The following is a 17,060-nucleotide window of genomic DNA, read 5'->3' as shown; positions in this document are numbered from 1 at the left end:
CCACTGATCTTTCCATTAAACTTGGAATTTCCCTGTTTTAACAACCCATTCTCCTTCAGAACTTTTGCGTATCCAGGTTCTTCGGCATTCCCTAAAAAGCTCTACAAGCTCCTGGCTTCTCCTTTTTCCAGCCCCAGAGGATTTTTTCCCCCCTTACTTTCTCAATTATTATTCCCCAGAAAAGGAGCTCTCCTAATCCATGTGATTTTCCATGCTTCTCAACTTTCCTTGGCCTCTGCTGACGTTGTTCTCAGGATTTCTTTCCCTTTTCCCCTTCCCTCACATGGACACAGAAACAATGAGGAAAAAAAGACACGGAAAATCCCATTTTTTTACTGCAAAAACTCCAGGACCAAGATGTGTTTATTAGAACGGCTTCCAATTTTCCTTTGGGGAACACTTCCTTTTTTCCTAGGGAAATTATTGGAATGGGAAGGAATCCTCATGGAGAAAAGATGGATTTTAGCAAATTTTGCTTTAGTTTGGGATGTTTTTGCTTTTATATCCCTAATCTTCCATGATCCAAAGCAGAGGAAAAAACATCAGCAAGGTTCTGTTTGTCACTAATTTCCGGGAATTCCACATTTTTTCTCTATGGCTGAAGGATATTATTGGGATTTATACTGGTGTCCCATAAACACAGGGGAAAGGTGGAATTTGGGATGGAAAAAGGGATCAATCATTTTATTCATATTCAATCAATTTATTAATGAAAATAATTTCTCCCTTTTCCTCAATTTTGTATTTCTGTTTATATCCTTCATCCTAAAGAAATTCCCAAGGAATCATAATTCACATTCCAGTTTCTTCCATTGGATCTCCACAGGATCCACCCTCTTCCCATGGAGGAAAAAGGCAAACTAAACAAAAATATCCAAATATCTTGAGGGATTTAGGCACAGTTTTGGAGCTCTGGAATGGGAATCTGGAAAACAAGGAGAAATTCCAGCACATGGAAATCCAAGGCCAGTATCTGGAATTTTCGGTGATTATCTTGTCCTGAAAGATAAAGATATTTTTTAAGAATTAGAGGAAAAAAGAAGGAACAAACAATTCCACCAGGAATCATTCTCAGCTTATCAACAACAAGATCTGCTAAAACACCAGGAATCATCCCAATCCCACAGTTTTCTCCATGCTCAGGGATGGAGAAAACATGGGAAGCAGTCCCTAACACCTGGAGGCAATTCAGGTAAGAAAATTCCATATAAATTAGTGCCAATTCCCTCAGGAAATTGGGAGAAAAGGAAAGGCCCAGTTTCGTGCTGATACAGAGATGCAGATTTATCTTCCCCCCATCCATCTCCAGCCCTTGTTTAGTTTTAGTTGGGTTTTAGGTTTTTAAAGAGATATGAGTAGTTGTTAGTTAAAAGATTTTTATTTTGATATTGTATATGTTGTATATTGTAATATATATATTCATATATTAGTTTTGAAGGTAAAGAGTTTAAGGTGTTAAAGTTTGTGTAAAAAGTTTTTTAGTGTAGAGTCTTACATAAAAGCTGTAGTTGTAAGGCTGTTTTCTGGTAGAGAGTTTTAGATTTAGATTTAGATTTAGATTTAGATTTAGATTCAGATTTAGATTTAGATTTAGATTTAGATTTAGATTTAGATTTAGATTTAGATTTAGATTTAGATTTAGATTTAGATTTAGATTTAGATTGGGGTAGGAATAGCATTTTAAAGAGATATGAGTTTAAAAACTACTACAGGACATGGAGCCGTTCCTGAATTTTTGGGCTCAGCTCCAGATTCCCACCGAGCTCAGATCCTGTGGCAAAGGATCTTCGCTCCTTCCAGGGTGGACATTCCATTTGTCTTTCCCTAAACATTCCAAGAGCCCCACAGCAGGGGTGGGAGGGCCACCACTGGGTGACACCACCGAGGCTCCTCAGAAATCCCAGGAATGTTGGTTTCCTGGGAATCACAAGCCCCCAGCCCCCTTTACAAACCCATCAAAGACCCTCAGAATTGCTTCCCAATCCTGTTCCAGCTTTCCAGCTTCCCATCTTTCCATGCTCACTTGTCTTCTCTGGTGGCTGACCTTAGTTCCCATTGGAATGGGAATTTTCAATGGGTTTGGATTAAGGATTGAAAACATCCCTGAACAACAGGCAGGGACCACAGATTGGGATTTCACCAAGGCTCCTGATCTTTGGTATCAAAAATTGGGAACCAGTTGGAAAAGTCCAAGTTCAAAAGGTAAATGCCTTAAGGGAAAAAAAATGGATTCTGACAGAGAAAAAAATAGAAATAAAGGGGGAAAAAAAACCCAAACCAAATCTGTTGGGTTTTTTTTTAGCTTGTTTATATTTTGTTAAGTTACATCTTGGAACAGAATTCCCGAAAAACCTGGATGTGACTCCTACTTAACCCAGGAACAAAAGTCACCACAGCACAGCCAGGTCAGCTCCAAAACCAAACCAAAGCCAGGCCTAAAAATAAACCAGAGCCATGGGAAAAGACTAAAAACAAACAAAGGAAAGCCAAAACAACCAGACCAAATCTGAGGGCAGCTTTTCCTGGGATATCAGAAAAGATGGATTGGTCAGCTCCTTCCCTAAGATCAGAGCAGGGAGAAAACCCAGGGAATGCCAAAAGGCAGCGGGCACCTTTTCCAGTAAAACTGGGATAAACCCTGCCCAGGAAATCCTGGAAACAAAGCCCAGCTCCTTTGTGAGGGCAAGACAGAGATGCCCTGGGTGGTGCTGTGGTTTGGATCTGTTGGACAAAGCTCCGGCCTTTTCCTGGAAAACCAATCCATTGTCAAGAGATGGTGTGAGCCAGATTTATGAAAACCACTAATTATACTGCCGGTGGTGTAAACATTCCTGATTCCTTCTTATCTCTTTTCCTTCTATTTTTTCCCCCTCACTCGTTAGCTCAATTCTATTTCCTTGCTTTTTTTAGGAGTTTGGGAGCAGAGATTTGTAAATGCACATGGAAAATATTTTTTTCTTGGAAGTTTCCAGTCAATCCTGAAGGAACAAGGATTTGGAAATCCAGGAGAAGGGCAGAGGAGACTCACCTGGGCTCAGTTAGCCATGATGTGTTTCACAAAAGCTGGAAAAAGAGGGAAAGAAGGATCAATTATCATATGGAAAACATAATTAACCTTTCATAGATGGGGTTTATCAGAAGAGTTACAGACTCAGACTTGTCTAAAATTTGGAAATTTTGCCCCAGATTTTCCATGGATTAAAACTTTCTTGGGAATATTTTAAGAAAGCTTTCAGGGGTCCCACCCACCTTCGTAGTTGATGCAGCCATTGGCATCTTCCTGCCCAGCCATCAATTTATCCACTTCCTCCTCAGTCAGCCTCTCCCCTGCAATGAAAACAAAATTCCTGGATGAAAATCCCCGATTTAGGAATTCAGGAAGCTCCTGAAGAAGACAAATGGGAGTGAGAGAGAAGAGGGGGACATTTCTCCTGGGGGGAATTTGGGGTGCTGACCATGGGAAAAGCTCTTTTTGGAGTTGCAAACTTGATCCAAATTCCAAATTTGACCCAAATCTGGATCTAAATTTAAGAGTAAATTTGATCCAAAATCCAGAAAGACAGGAAAAATATGGAAACCTACAGGATATTATGGGCACAACTCCTTTTCCTAAGAATAAACTCGGTCTAAGTGCCAAATCTTGAAGGTTTGAGCCATTTTTAGCCAAACCCTGATGAAAAAATTCCCAGTGAAAAACTTAGTTCCCCTCTGAGTTTAAGGTTCCAAAAGATTCCAAGGTCAAATTTGGTATCTTTGGTATGGATCAGTGATGGATTTAATTAAATTTAATTTTATTATTTAAATATTTGGTGCGTATTGGTTTGTAAGGCTTCATTTTGGTGAAGCAGAACAGAGACAAACCAAGGGAATCGTTGGGATTGGTAATGTTGGGCTGATTTATGGAAATTTAATATTTATTGAGAGAAATCCAACACAACAGGAAGGAGTGAGGGAGAGGAGAAGGGAGGGATGGAAGCACAGAAAAATGGGGACAAACCACACGAATAGGTGGGGTTGGAAATTTTGGAATAATTTTATGGTGATGGGAATGAGATATTTATCAGAGAACTAAAACATGAAGGGGAAAGAGGGAGGGAGAAAGGCAGGGGTGGAAATTCCCAAGGGAAGGTTTTCCTCACCCAGCGTGGCCAGGACGTGGCGGAGCTCGGCTCCCATGACCGTCCCGTTCCCCTCCTTGTCGAACACCCGGAGCCCTTCCACAAAATCCTCGTAGGTTCCCGTGTCCTTGGTCTTGGCAATGTGCTGGAGCATGGGCAGGAAGGTCTCGAAGTCGATCATCTTGGAATTCATCTCTGGAAAACACAGGGGAAATGGAAGTTTGGGGGTGAGTTGGGAATAACCATGGGATATCCACCATGAGGGCAAAACTGTGGCGATAAATGTTGGGTAACGGGAGAGAAGATAATGGAAAAGAAAGTTTGGAAGGATGCTGAGAGAGTTGGGAATAACCATGGAATATCCACTGTGAGAGCAGAACTGTGGGGATGAATGTTGGATAAAAGGAGAAAAGAGCCTGGAAATGGAAGTTTGTGGGGATTCTGGGAGAGTTGGGAATTAACCACAGGATACCCACCATGGGATGGAAGATCTGTGGTGATAAATGTTGGATAAAAGGTGAAAAGAGCGGGGAAATGGAAGTTTGTGGGAATTCTGGGAGAGTTGGGAATTAACCACAGGATACCCACCATAGGGTGGAAGATCTGAGGTGATAAATGTTGGATAAAAGGTGAAAAGAGCCTGGAAATGGAAGTTTGTGGGAATTCTGGGAGAGTTGGGAATAACCATGGAATATCCACCATGAGGGCTGAACTGTGGTGATGAGTTCCAGGTTGAGGGAGAAAAGAGTGGGGGAATGGAAGATTTGTTGGTTTCTGGGAGAGTTGGGAATTAACCACGGGATTCCCACCATGGGATGGAAGATCTGTGGTGATAAATGTTGGATAAAAGGAGAAAAGAGCCTGGAAATGGAAGTTTGTGGGGATTCTGGGAGAGTTGGGAATTAACTACGGGATACCCACCATAGGGTGGAAGATCTGTGATGATAAATGTTGGATAAAAGGAGCAAAGAGCTTGGAACTGGAAGTTTGTGGGGATTCTGGGAGAGTTGGGAATTAACTACAGGATACCCACCATAGGGTGGAAGATCTGTGGTGATAAATGTTGGATAAAAGGTGAAAAGAGCCTGGAAATGGAAGTTTGTGGGGATTCTGGGAGAGTTGGGAATTAACCACGGGATTCCCACCATGGGATGGAAGATCTGTGATGATAAATGTTGGATAAAAGGAGAAAAGAGCCTGGAAATGGAAGTTTGTGGGGATTCTGGGAGAGTTTGGAATTAACTGTGGAATATCCACCATGAGGGGAGAACTGCGGTGATAAAGGTTGGATAAAAAGAGAGAAGAACATGGCAATATGGAATACAGAAGGACATCACTGCAATCATTACAGGCCTTCCCACCCATATTTTGTGGAACAATCCATGTCTTTACATCCAGGTTATCCCTTTGTTTTTCTGGATGTGTTGGAAATAATCAGTGTTTTTAGGAAAAACACATTAATTTCTCCATAAATGCTATTTTAAAAGGCGAAACAAATTGTAATTTTAAAACACTTTGATGCCCAGGGCTGTTAAATTAATTAATTCCCCTCAATCTGGGACAATTATCTTGACTTCCAGACCAATTTTCCCTTCTCTTTCTGCTGGCAATTTCAGAAGTTGCTCCATATCCTGAGTTACTCCGCACTTAGAACAGGGAGACCTCACCTTCTCCAGGAATAATTCCTGGAGTGCCCTTTCCCAAAACAGACAGAGGAGGCCACCAACCTTCAGGTTTGGGTCTGCCAAGCAATTTCATGACCTCAGCCTGGGTCGGGTTCTGCCCCAAAGCCCTCAGGACGTCTCCACATTGGGCGTAGGTGATTTTCATCTCCGACTTGGGAGTCCGGTCAAAAAGGGAAAACGCTTCCTTAAATTCTGGAAGGGAAAAATGTCAGGAGAAATTCATTCCGTGCTCCCTTGGATAAAAGATAAACCCAACCGAAACCTTTCCCTCGCTGACTGCCCTGACCGTTTCATTTTGTGGTTTGGGAAAAATTTGGATGAACTTTGTTATCTCTGGTGTTTGTGTTCCTCCTTCCCTGCGTTTTCCGGTTCCACCAGGGGAATGGAATCGGAGAGGTCAAATGCTTCTCCCGTGGTATTTCCGTCTCAGTTAACTTCAGAAACTGTGGAAAACAGGAGAAATCACTGGCCTTGGGAGCTTTCCAGCTGCTCAGGAACACTCAGGAAGGCCCAGGATTCAACAGCAGCTCTGCTGATGGGAGAACCGGATCTTGGATTAAACACTGGATACTTTGAGAGCACTGACCCAGTACCCGGAGCTCCAGGAGCACCTCTAGGAGCTGGAAATGAGCTATGCCAGGAAAAAACAGTGGGATTATCACCTAACAAGCCGTGTATTGGTGGGGAAGGGTGAAGGTGTCTGGGAAACCTTGTCCCAGAATTCCAGGATGGGTTGGGTTGGAAGGGACCAGAGTGGGACAGCTGGTGGCACCTCCCTGATCCAGCAGGGCCATCCCAGAGCACAGGGTTCAGGATTACATCCTGACAGCTCTGGAGTATCCCTGGTGGTGAGCAGACCCCACAGCCTGGCTGGTCTCTGCTCAGGGCTGGGCACTGCCCAGGGCAGAAGTTCTGCCGGGAAATTCTGGGATCAGTCCCTGCCCATTCCTCTGGTGCCATCGCTGGGCCCTGGAGCACAGCCTGGCCCTGCTCTGACCCTCCCTGCACACAGGGACACACAGGGACACTCAAAGATACCCAGGGACACACAGGGACACACAGGGACAGACAGGGACACCCAGGGACACCCAGACTCACTGAGGAACACCCAGGGACACCCAGAAACACACAGGGACAGACAGGGACACTCAGGGACAGACAGGGACACCCAGGGACACACAGGGACACACAGGGACACCCAATGAACACCCAGGGACACTCAAAGATACCCAGGCTCACTGAGGAACACCCAGGGACACCCAGAGACACACAGGGACAGACAGGGACACTCAGGGACACCCAGTGAACACCCAGAGGTACCCAGGGACACTCAGGGACACACAGGGACACCCAGAGCTGAGGCCCCTCTCACTGGGGCTCCTCTCCAGGCTGAGCAGCCCCAGCTCCCTCAGCTTTTCCTGAGCACCGAGATGCTCCAGGCCCTTCCTCAGCTCCAGGAGCTCCTGGCCCTGCTGTGCTGAGGATCCAGAGCTGGACACAGCACCCAGAGGTGCCCCCAGGGCTGGGCACAGGGAACAGGGTGTGCTATTCCCTCAGGAATAGGAACAGGCTGGATCTGTGGTGTGGGGCTGTAACCATTCCCTTCAGAGGTTGCCCATCTCCCTAAACGGAGTCCCTCATGGCTGTGAGGAGCAGGATCCTGCTAAGAGCATTCCCATGGGAGAGGTTCTCCTTTCCACCACTGATTTCATGGGGATGTGGTGTTGAAGGCATTGGCAGTGATGGGGTAAAGGTTGGGATCAATTGTCCCAACCACTGATCTTTTCCATCAGGAATCTTTCCATAAGGATCTTTTCCAAATAGAATGATTCCATGATTCTCATGCAGGATCCAAACTTCCCCAGGCACTCCAGTTCCTCAGGCTCTTCTTTCCCTGCTGGAACCGCAGGGTCAGAGGAGGATCCCAGGGAGCAGCAGTAACAGGCTGGTATCCTTTACTGTTAGCCTTTAACTTCATCCTTCATCCTTTAACTTCATCCTTTATCCTTTAATTTTGTCCTTTATCCTTTAACTTAGTCCTTTATCCTTTAACTTTATCCTTAATCCTTTAACTTCACTGTTATCCTTGACTTCCCAGTGCACCATCTACAACTGAGCCCAAAATTCCTTTTGGCTTTAAATCTCTGGATCTGGCTCTTGTGCTGCTGTTATTTTTCCACCTTTATTTCCCTCCCATGTTTCCAAACTCCAGATTATCCCCTTTTCCATAAATCCTGATTCATTCAGCCACACTGCACCCCAGATTTTCTCCATCTTTCCTAATCTCTTCTCTTCATTCCATCTCCCTCTTTTTTCTTTCTTCTCCTTTGCTTCTTTCTGTCCTTCCTTCTTTGACTTTTTCTGGATTTTCCTCTCCTTCTTTCTCATTCCCTTTCAACTTTGATCATTCCACACCCATTTTCCTTATTTCCTTCTTCATCCAACACTTCCAAAAAAGACTGAACCTTCTCATTTGGGACTAATTAATATTCCCTTGTTTTCCTCTTCCCAGTTTCCTCTCTTTCCCCCTCTCCCTGCCTCTCTCTCCTGGATTTTGCCTCCTGTCCCAGGGCAGAGCCCTGATCCCTTTCCAGCCCCTCATTCCAGCAGAGGGCAATCGTGGATTTTCCTGGGCTCCTTGCTGACAGTGGAATGGGGGCAGAGACCCTTCCCAGCTCCTTTCCCGGGGGTCTCCCAGCCGAGGTGTGTGAGGAAAAATGAGGATTATTCCCACCTCCCTGAGCTCCTCATCCATCACCACTCCCTGACTCCCTGGGACCAAGTGCTGAACACCATCTCCTGAAGATTCCCAATCCAGCAAAATTCCTGACAGCTCAGATTTCCAGGGGTTTGGGTTGTTTGTTTTGGTTTTTTTCCCCTACTATTTTAATCTTTTCATTTGTATTTGCTGACTCCATGAAATTCCCATCCAAGCACCAAAACCACCTCGTTGTACTTTGCCCTCCCTCTGGCCAGGAACCCTCTGGATATTTTCAGATTCCTAATTACTGCCTCTCTGTCCATCTGGCACGGCTCCTTTTCCCCCCTTCCCAGCAATTCTGGGAGCTGAAGAGACCCAAACCCAGAGTTCAAATCAGACATTGCCACCAGGGACAGGTTTCACTCGTGGCTGAGGAGCAGGACACATAAAAATGGGGGTGTCCCACAAAGCTTCACCCCAGACCATCAATTCTTCTCCTGGAGCCACATTTTGGGGACCAAAACACCCATGAGTCCTTTCAGGGAATCCTTTGCTCCACACAACCTTTTCCTTAGCAAACAGAAGGAATTTGGGGAGTTTTAAAAGCCCTTGAGGTGCTGCAGCTTCTGTTTCTCCTCTACCACCTCCATTGAGAATCAGCTGCCAGAACCCCGATCGATGCTGATAGACCAGGGATGGAATTCCTTTGGGAATTCCAAAGGAATTTGTCAGCTTTGGGATCAGCTGACAAATTGGGAAACATCCAATCTTCCTGAGACCCCTGGATGCTCCTCGGGTCAGCAGGGAAACACAAAGGGAGGTGATAATTAAACATCTCTCTGGCTGATTTTCCCCTGCTCTAATTAATCCCTTCCCTGATCCCATCTTTTAGGGGCTCTCCCAAGGGTTTAAAGACCAAAGGCAATTCCTGCCAGATGTTTGATTCCATCCATCAATTATCCCATAAAACCCAGGCTGATTTTGAGGAGAAAGGGGACAGCTGCAGTCCCAGCGTTCCCAGGACTTCAGGCAGGAGGTTTTGGGATCAGTTTCCTGAGCTGGGACAAAGGGTTTGGAAACTGATGCTGATGTTTGACTTTGAAAGGATAAAGAAATTCCATGCCTGGCATTATTTGCTGGATTCAGGAGAGCTGGAACACATTACGTTCTGATGGAAGGCAGGAAAAATTATCTGAAGCAGAGTTGAGGGTTTTCCTTTGAAAATGTTGATGCTGATGGGTTTTTCCTAAAGAAAAACTTGTATTTGGGCTGTTTTGGGGGTGTAACTCTCAGAAATGGGACACGAATTCCCTGCTTTTCTTTTGGAGGGAAGGATTTAGAGGAGGAAAGGAAGAAAAGCCAGGATTGAAAGCTCAGCCTTCCCAAAGTTATTGCAATATCCCAGCCCTGCTCATCCCAGCACTTCCCAGGGATGGATTTACTGAGCCCAGGAGAGAAAAATCTGCCTCACCTTCAATCTGGTCAGGGCTGAATTCCACCTGGATGAGACAAAAACAAGATAAGAAAACGGATAAGAAGGGGGAAAATTACTCAGATAAGACAAAATTGGTTTAGTCTCAGTTTTATGATCCTGGGTTTTGGGAGGTCCATGAAGGATTCACCTCCCGTTACCCCGGGTTGCGCCAAGCCCTGCCCAGCCCGGCCTTGGACACTCGGTCACAGGAGAGGTTCAGGCTGGATATTGGGAAAAAATCTTCCCAGAAAAGTCTGGGCAGGCCTGGAGGCCCCATTCCTGGAGGGATTTAAGATCCATGTGGATGTGGCACTTGGGGACAATGATGGTAGTGCTGGATTAATTGTTGGCTCTGATGATCTTTGAGGACTTTCCCACCCTAATTGAGTCCATGACTCTACGTTCCCTGTTTCCTTGGAAGGACACTAGGATGGCTTCCCTAGGGATTTCAGTTGTCTGAAATATCCCAACAAAAGGGATCTTCTTCAGAAAAACTGAGTTTTCCCTGGCATTTTTTTCCAATGGAGGTTTTAAAGCCAGGACATTCCCATCCACACCTCCCTCTCCTCAAGGATCCCAGTGGTGAAGTTTGGTCCAAATCCATATGGGAGACAGAGAAATTCCCATTTTGTCCTACTCTGATGTAGAGACAACTCTAGACATTCCGTGAGGATATCCAACCTCCAAATCCAAACCTTTCCACCAGCGTGATTCCAGCTTTCCTCATCTCCAGCAATCCTGGAGTTAGGGAATCATCACCTGATGGCATCAGCTGGATCCTTATGCTGCTGGATTCTTTCCCTGGTTTTGTCCTGGAAGCTCCAGGAGGGATTAACTCCGCCCTCGGCCCCGCTGACATCATTCACAGCTTCCAACCTCCTGGAATTTTTTTATCAATCCCAATAAACCGTGTCACTCCACACTAAGCCAGGCACAGCTAAGCCTGACATCAGTCCTATGAATAAATCTGTTGTCACCCAGCAGTCAGGAGCTGAGCCGGGGGAAGCATTTAGACAATGGAGCCCTTCCAAGCATGAAACAACATTCCTGGTTTTTCACAGGACACCGAGGGATCCAGGGATGAGCAGCAGGAGTTTAACTTGTCCATGGCAGAGATAGTTTGGGAGGAAAAAGAGGTTGGATTTTAGGTTTTTTTTTTCATTTATTTATTTTGCTGGGATTTTGGGGGTGCTTGGGGTTTTTTGTGAGGTTTTTTGAGGGGGGGTTGTTTGGTTGGGGTTTTTATTGTTGTTGTTTTGGGGGTTTTTTTACTGTTCCCTTGGGACACAGCTTCAGGAGACAGAAATGCAGGAGCTGGAAAGAGGCCAGGAAAACCATCAAGATCAGGATCCTGGGGTTGAGGTTACATTTGGACTTCATCATCATGTGGGGTTTTTTCTTCCACTAAAACCTTTTTAATCCTATTAATACACAACATTCTCATCATCCCCTTTCCCATCACTTTCCACAGTAATTATGATGGATAGAATCTCCTCCAGTGCCCTGGGATGAACATTGATCCAGTCTCCAACAGCTCCAGCCCTCCGAAGGAAAGGGAAGTAAAAACAGAAATCAACCCTTAATTGCAGCTTTAATCCCAAAGCAAAATACTTCAGGAATAGGAATATGAAGCAGAATCTTTATCAAGGTCATGCAGAGGTTGCTGCTGCTTAAAAACCCCACAAAATTATTCCTCATTTTCTGTCTGCTCTTAGAATTCCAGAGGGCAGGGATGGATAGGATATTGGGAAGGAATTCCTGGCTGAGAGATTGGGAAGGACTGGAAAGGATTTCCCAGAGCAGCTGTGGCTGTCCCTGGATCCCTGGAAGTGTTCAAAGCCAGGTTGGACAGGGCTTGGAGCAGCCTGGGACAGTGGGAGGTGTCCCTGCCATGGCAGGGGTGGAATGGGATGATCCCTAAAGTCGCTTCCAACCCAAAACTTCTGGGATTCTACCATTTTCCACAGGGAAGTTTTTGGCCCCTTTGGAAGTGGGACCAGGTTAGAGAGGGATTATTTTGGGAATGCCATGACTGCCAGAGTTGGGAAATAAATGCAGAGTTCTCCTGTCACCACATAACCCTGTTATCCCTTTATCCCACTATTCTGTTATCCTGTTATCCCAGTGCCTCTTGGGCAGATCATTCCTGCTTATTTTTCAGGACAGTTCCAGGGATATTTTCAAGAGCTCCAGCTCCTGGAGCTGGATTTTTAAGGAGTTGGATTTTTCAGGAGTTGGAAGTTCCTGAGGATAGAAGGTTCCTGCTGGGACATGGCAGTTGGAATTATCCCACCCCTGGGGTGGGAGTAAACAGAACAATTCAACCCATCTCTCCCAAAATCAACCCGTTCATCCCAAGAGAAGATTCTCTCTTCCCTCTGGAGCTGAGCAGGCAAATGCATCAGGACTCACCATTCCTGGTGCTGCACCATCCTGGTTTTCCCTCTGCTACTTTTCCATCTTTCCATGCATAAAAAGGGAAGAAACTTTTCCATTCCAGTATCCCAGCCGGGCTTTGCAGGGACAACAGATTCCACACTGCCTTGAGATCCCAGTGCCCCTCAAAAAATAATTCCTGGCTGCTTTTTCCCCAGGAAAGTGTGGAAAACATGGAAAACTCTCTATGGAAAACCGTGTCTCTTCCAGGTCCTCACGTATCCCAGATGTCTCCGTGTGGATTTTTATCCCAGTCACCAGACCTGGAGCAACGTCACCTCATCCAACTTTAGCCACTGAAATGCTGGTGCCCAAATTCCCAAATTCCCCTCTCATCTCCCTTTATTCCACCTCAGCAGCTCCCAAGGGTGACTCAGCCCACCCAGATATAGGAATTTGGCACCATCCCAAGGGATGAACTTCCAGAGATTTTCTCCCTGTTCATTATTGAGGATTTAAATCCAACGATCCATTTTCCGGTGGTTAAAGCTGCAGGAGCCGTTCCCACTTTCTCTGTCCTCAAAAATCATAAATCAATCCCATTTTTCAGATTATTTTTCATGGAAGCAAAATATATTCCTGGGAAAATTCACCTCCATATTAAAAAACTTCCAGCTGGGAATGAATTAAATGTAAGGAAAAGACAATTTTTTGCTGCCAAATCTTTGTAGGACAATTTATTTCTCAAAATAGAGTTCAGGGATCATCCCAGAAAAACGCTTCCTTAAAAAAATGCTTTCCAATGAATGAACCCAACTCTTCTGGAAAATAAATGCCCCAAAACCTCATTTGGATGAGTTGAAAACAACATCCAATTGCACCCACTCTTGGAAATTTGGGCAATCTTTGGAATGTTGAAAATTTCGGAGCATCGGATCAAATCCAATGGGAATGTGCATGAGAGAAACTCCAAAAATTTGGGATAATGGCTTTAGGTAAGGGATGGATCCCACATTTAGGCCCCCGGAACTGGCATCCAAAAAAAAAGACCGGGAGCATCCAAAGGTGAGAGGAAAAAAAAGGGAAAATCCGATATAATTCCAGGTGCAAAATAAAATCCTGAGATCATTACCAGGACTGGGAAAGGCAGGAGAATTCCAACAAGGAGCACCTTTCCCTACCGCAGGAATAATTTGATTTTGAGACTTTTTAGTGGTTTAAAAAAAAAAAAAGTCTCAAAATTCCAAACACAACCAATAAAATCTGGGAATAAATAGAAATAACTTGAGACAGTCCCATAAAAAGATGGATTTTGAACATTTTGTTTGGATACAAGGTTGTTTTTCCGACTTTTTTTATCCAGAGTTTGTGGAAATGAGAATGGATTTCACCCTGCAGTGGAGAAATTGGGATATTTGAAGAATTCCAACCCTCATTAAAGCATTTTTCCAAACATTGGGAAGGGATTCTGGGCTCCAGCAGAGCTGGATTTATGGAGCAGGATTTTGCACAGACAAGGTCATGCCTGATCAAATTAAAGAATTCCCCAAAAAAATTCTCTAGGAAATATCCTCTCCCTTTTCTATGAATTTGGGGAAAAAAATGCCCCAGACTCCAATTCTGTATTCCCCAATTTCCCTGATCCAGTATTTGGGAATGGGATATTCCCTGCAGGAATTGGGATTTGTTCGTTATTTGGGAATTCCATACAAACTTTAAGCACCTTCAAAATGGTGCTAAAAGAACACTATAATTTACATAATACTTATAACATATGTAACCTTCAAAATTCCAAAGTGGGCCGAAGGGGAAAAAAATAAACATTTACATGAAAAATAAGAATTTTCCCAAATAATTGTGCAGAGTATTTTTTTTAAATGCAGGAATTAATTTCTTTCCAAGATAAACAAAAATTATGTGGAGTATGGAATTGTTTTGATTAAAAAATAAAGATGATTTTTTTTTTTTTTGAGTGATGCCGATTTGGGTTTGGGGTTATTTTAATGACCACTCATCCCTGCTGCCCTTGATACCACAATGTCCCAGAATCCCAGTGGATATTTCCACAAAGTCACGGTGTCCTGGCTGGAGCTCCCTGTGCCTCCAAGGGAAGTAATTCCCTTTGTTCCTGTCCTTTTTCAGCTCTGGAATGTTGAGCACAGAGCTGTTGGAGAGAACTGGATCCCATCACAAACATCTTTCCCAAGGTCATGGAATTGTTCTGGAGTTATTCCCTTCAAAACTTCCCCAAAACTGAATTCCTTGGGACTTGATTTCTTGATATGTTACAAATAATTGCTTTTTTTCCACCAATATATAAATATTTACAGGGAATTTGGGATTCAAGGCAGGAAAACTCCCTTCCAGGATTTGTCCTGAATCCTGAGCTGTGGGATTGGTCCCATGTGGAAGAGGAGAAGGATTTAATCAATGAGACAAAGCAACTTATTCCCTTTCTCACATAATTCCCATGTTTTCCTGAGGAGAAACTGCCCTTTGAGAATCAGGGGATATGGATCAGTTGGGAATGTTGACCTGGAGAAGTTCCAGGGAGAGCTCAGAACCCTGCCAGGGCCTGAAGGGGCTCCAGGAGAGCTGGAGAGGGACTGGGGACAAGGGATGGAGGGACAGGACACAGGGAATCGCTTCAAGGTCAAAGAGAGAATGTTTGGATGGGAGATTGGGAAGGAATTCCTGGCTGGGAAGGTGGGGAGGAGCTGAGATGGAATTCCCAGAGAATCTGTGGCTGCCCCTGGATTCCTGGAAGTGTCCAAGGCCGGGTTAGACAGGGCTTGGAGCAACCTGGGATAGTGGAAGGTGTCCCTGCCCAGGGAATGGGATGGGATTTAAGGTCTGTCCTATTCCAAACTGTTCCAGGATTCTGTGATTCCCTGATTCTGTGAATGTCTGCTCCAAATTCCCACTAAAAAGAGATCCTGCAAATCTCCTCTTCTTTTTCCAAAGGCAATGCCCTTCCCCAAAGGACAATTCCCAAAGGCAATGCCCTTTCCCAAAGGACAATTCCCAAAGGCAATGCCTTTTCCCAAAGGACAATCCTTTCTCCCAGAGGTCAGTTCCCAAAGGACAATTCTTCTCCCCAAATGACAATTCCCAAAGGACAATTCCCAAAGGCAATGCCCTTTTCCAAAGGACAGCTGTTTTTCCCAAAGGACAATCCTTTTCCCCAAAGCACAATTCCCAAAGGCAATGCCCTTTTCCAAAGGACAATCCTTTCTCCCAGAGGTCAGTTCCCAAAGGACAATTCTTCTCCTCAAATGACAATTCCCAAAGGACAATTCCCAAAGGCAATGCCCTTTTCCAAAGGACAGCTGTTTTTCCCAAAGGACAATCCTTTTCCCCAAATGACAATTCCCAAAGGAGAATTCCCAAAGGCAATGCCCTTTTGCAAAGGACAGCTGTTTTTCCCAAAGGACAATCCCAAAGGACAATGCCTCACAAAGAAATCCAGCTGTGCCTTGCAGTGTTGATCCTTCAAGAGACATTCACATTTCAGCACAAACCCAATTCCCAGTTAATTTTTGAGGATATCCAACTCCACCACAGGATCAATCCACCTACCTTGACCGAAGCTGGGTTAAATTCCACTTCTTTTTTGGGCTCTGGTTCCGCTGGCTTCGGCGCTGGTTTGGGCTCTTCCTTCTTCGGCTCAGCCTTCTTAGGCTCAGGTTTTTTGGGAGCCATGGCTGATTTGGGAAGGAGAGGCAGAGAGGGTGGGAAAGGCAGGAAAGAGGAGCTGCTGCAGGAAAAATCCCAGGCTGGGGTGGGTCTTTATCCCCTCTGGAAGTGCCGCATTGTCCCTCCCAGACCTGTCACATGCCGCCGCTCACAATGGGGCCACGGCTATAAAAGGACAAGACTGGCCCCGGCTATTTTGGATCCTGCCCTTGGATCCAGCATTGTTCCCAATTAACACTTCCATGGAAAAGAGATTTTGGGGGGTTTAGGCCAAACCTGGCGCCGGCTCAAACATTTTTGCTGTGCAGGGACAAGGGGCAGGCTGGGTTACGATCCAGGTGCTCCGATGGGTTTGGTCCTTTCCAGGGCCATCCTGAGTGACATTCCCAGCTCCTGAGTGACATTCCCAGCTCACTTTTCCAGGCTGGATGGCCCCCCTGGCCTTTGTCACGCAAAGATAAGCCCAGGTTTATATTTAGAGCTGAGGATGCAGCTTTAGGGAAGCTCAAGCATCCACACGGTGTCAGCTGGCACAGGGAGAATTCCCATCTCGGATCACACGCTGCCCTTCTCCTGGGAAGGGGCCCAAAAACCAGGATTGCTTTGAGGAAAACGCATCCAGGAGCAGGGAGAACACAGCCCCACAGGGAAGGGGCAGCACTGGAAGTGCATCCTCATCCTGGATTTTCCAGGCCTTTTTAGGTACTCAAGTGCCAAATTCCTGTCCCAAGGACTGAGATAAGAGCGTCCATTTGGAGCTTTCCTAATTCCAGACACACTTGGACTGGATAACGCTTCCCCTTCGAAACAAAATGCAGGGAATAATTCCCAGATTTATGTCATTTTTCCAGGGTATTTTCCATTTCCAGGTCATTTTTCTATAGCAGGAGGATCCTTTGAAACAGGGGCATTTGCACATTCCTTGGATAATTTGTATTTTCCCAAAAAACCCAGAACAAGGTAGGCACCCACCAAATCACAGTGTACTTGTGAGGGGCTCCAGGCTGGAA

General features: G+C 45.2%; 1 protein-coding gene across 2 annotated transcripts; it reads right to left on the bottom strand.

The window, feature by feature from the left end:
- Positions 1–682: 682 nt before the first annotated feature.
- MYL3 (myosin light chain 3) lies at positions 683–16,132 on the bottom strand. Of its 2 annotated transcripts, XM_041714287.2 has the most exons (7): positions 15,934–16,131; positions 9,976–10,003; positions 5,846–5,995; positions 4,140–4,313; positions 3,250–3,327; positions 3,029–3,063; positions 683–999 (listed from the first exon to the last, which is right to left on the bottom strand). In XM_041714287.2, exons 1-6 carry the CDS (start codon positions 16,054–16,056, stop codon positions 3,035–3,037), a joined length of 582 nt encoding a protein of 193 aa, XP_041570221.1. In that variant the 5' UTR covers positions 16,057–16,131; the 3' UTR covers positions 683–999; positions 3,029–3,034. The 2 variants fall into 2 exon arrangements, with proteins under 2 accessions (XP_041570221.1, XP_072781343.1); XM_072925242.1 differs by lacking the exon at positions 683–999 and having other exon boundaries at positions 3,028–3,063; positions 15,934–16,132.
- Positions 16,133–17,060: the final 928 nt, after the last annotated feature.

Source organism: Taeniopygia guttata, chromosome 2 (assembly GCF_048771995.1).
Source record: "Taeniopygia guttata chromosome 2, bTaeGut7.mat, whole genome shotgun sequence".
Classification (NCBI taxonomy): Eukaryota; Metazoa; Chordata; class Aves; order Passeriformes; family Estrildidae; genus Taeniopygia; species Taeniopygia guttata.
The sequence above is the reverse complement of the archived record's forward strand: the minus strand, read 5'-3'. Positions and strand labels throughout refer to the sequence as shown.

Coding starts and splice junctions, on each gene's coding strand:
- MYL3 (XM_072925242.1), bottom strand. CDS start 16,056: ATGGCTCCCAAAAAACCTGAGCCTAAGAAGGCTGAGCCGAAGAAGGAA. Junction 4,314..5,845: donor TGGCAGACCCAAACCTGAAG/GTTGGTGGCCTC, acceptor TGTGTTTTCCAG/AGATGAATTCCAAGATGATC. Junction 3,064..3,249: donor TGGCTGCATCAACTACGAAG/GTGGGTGGGACC, acceptor CTCTTTTTCCAG/CTTTTGTGAAACACATCATG.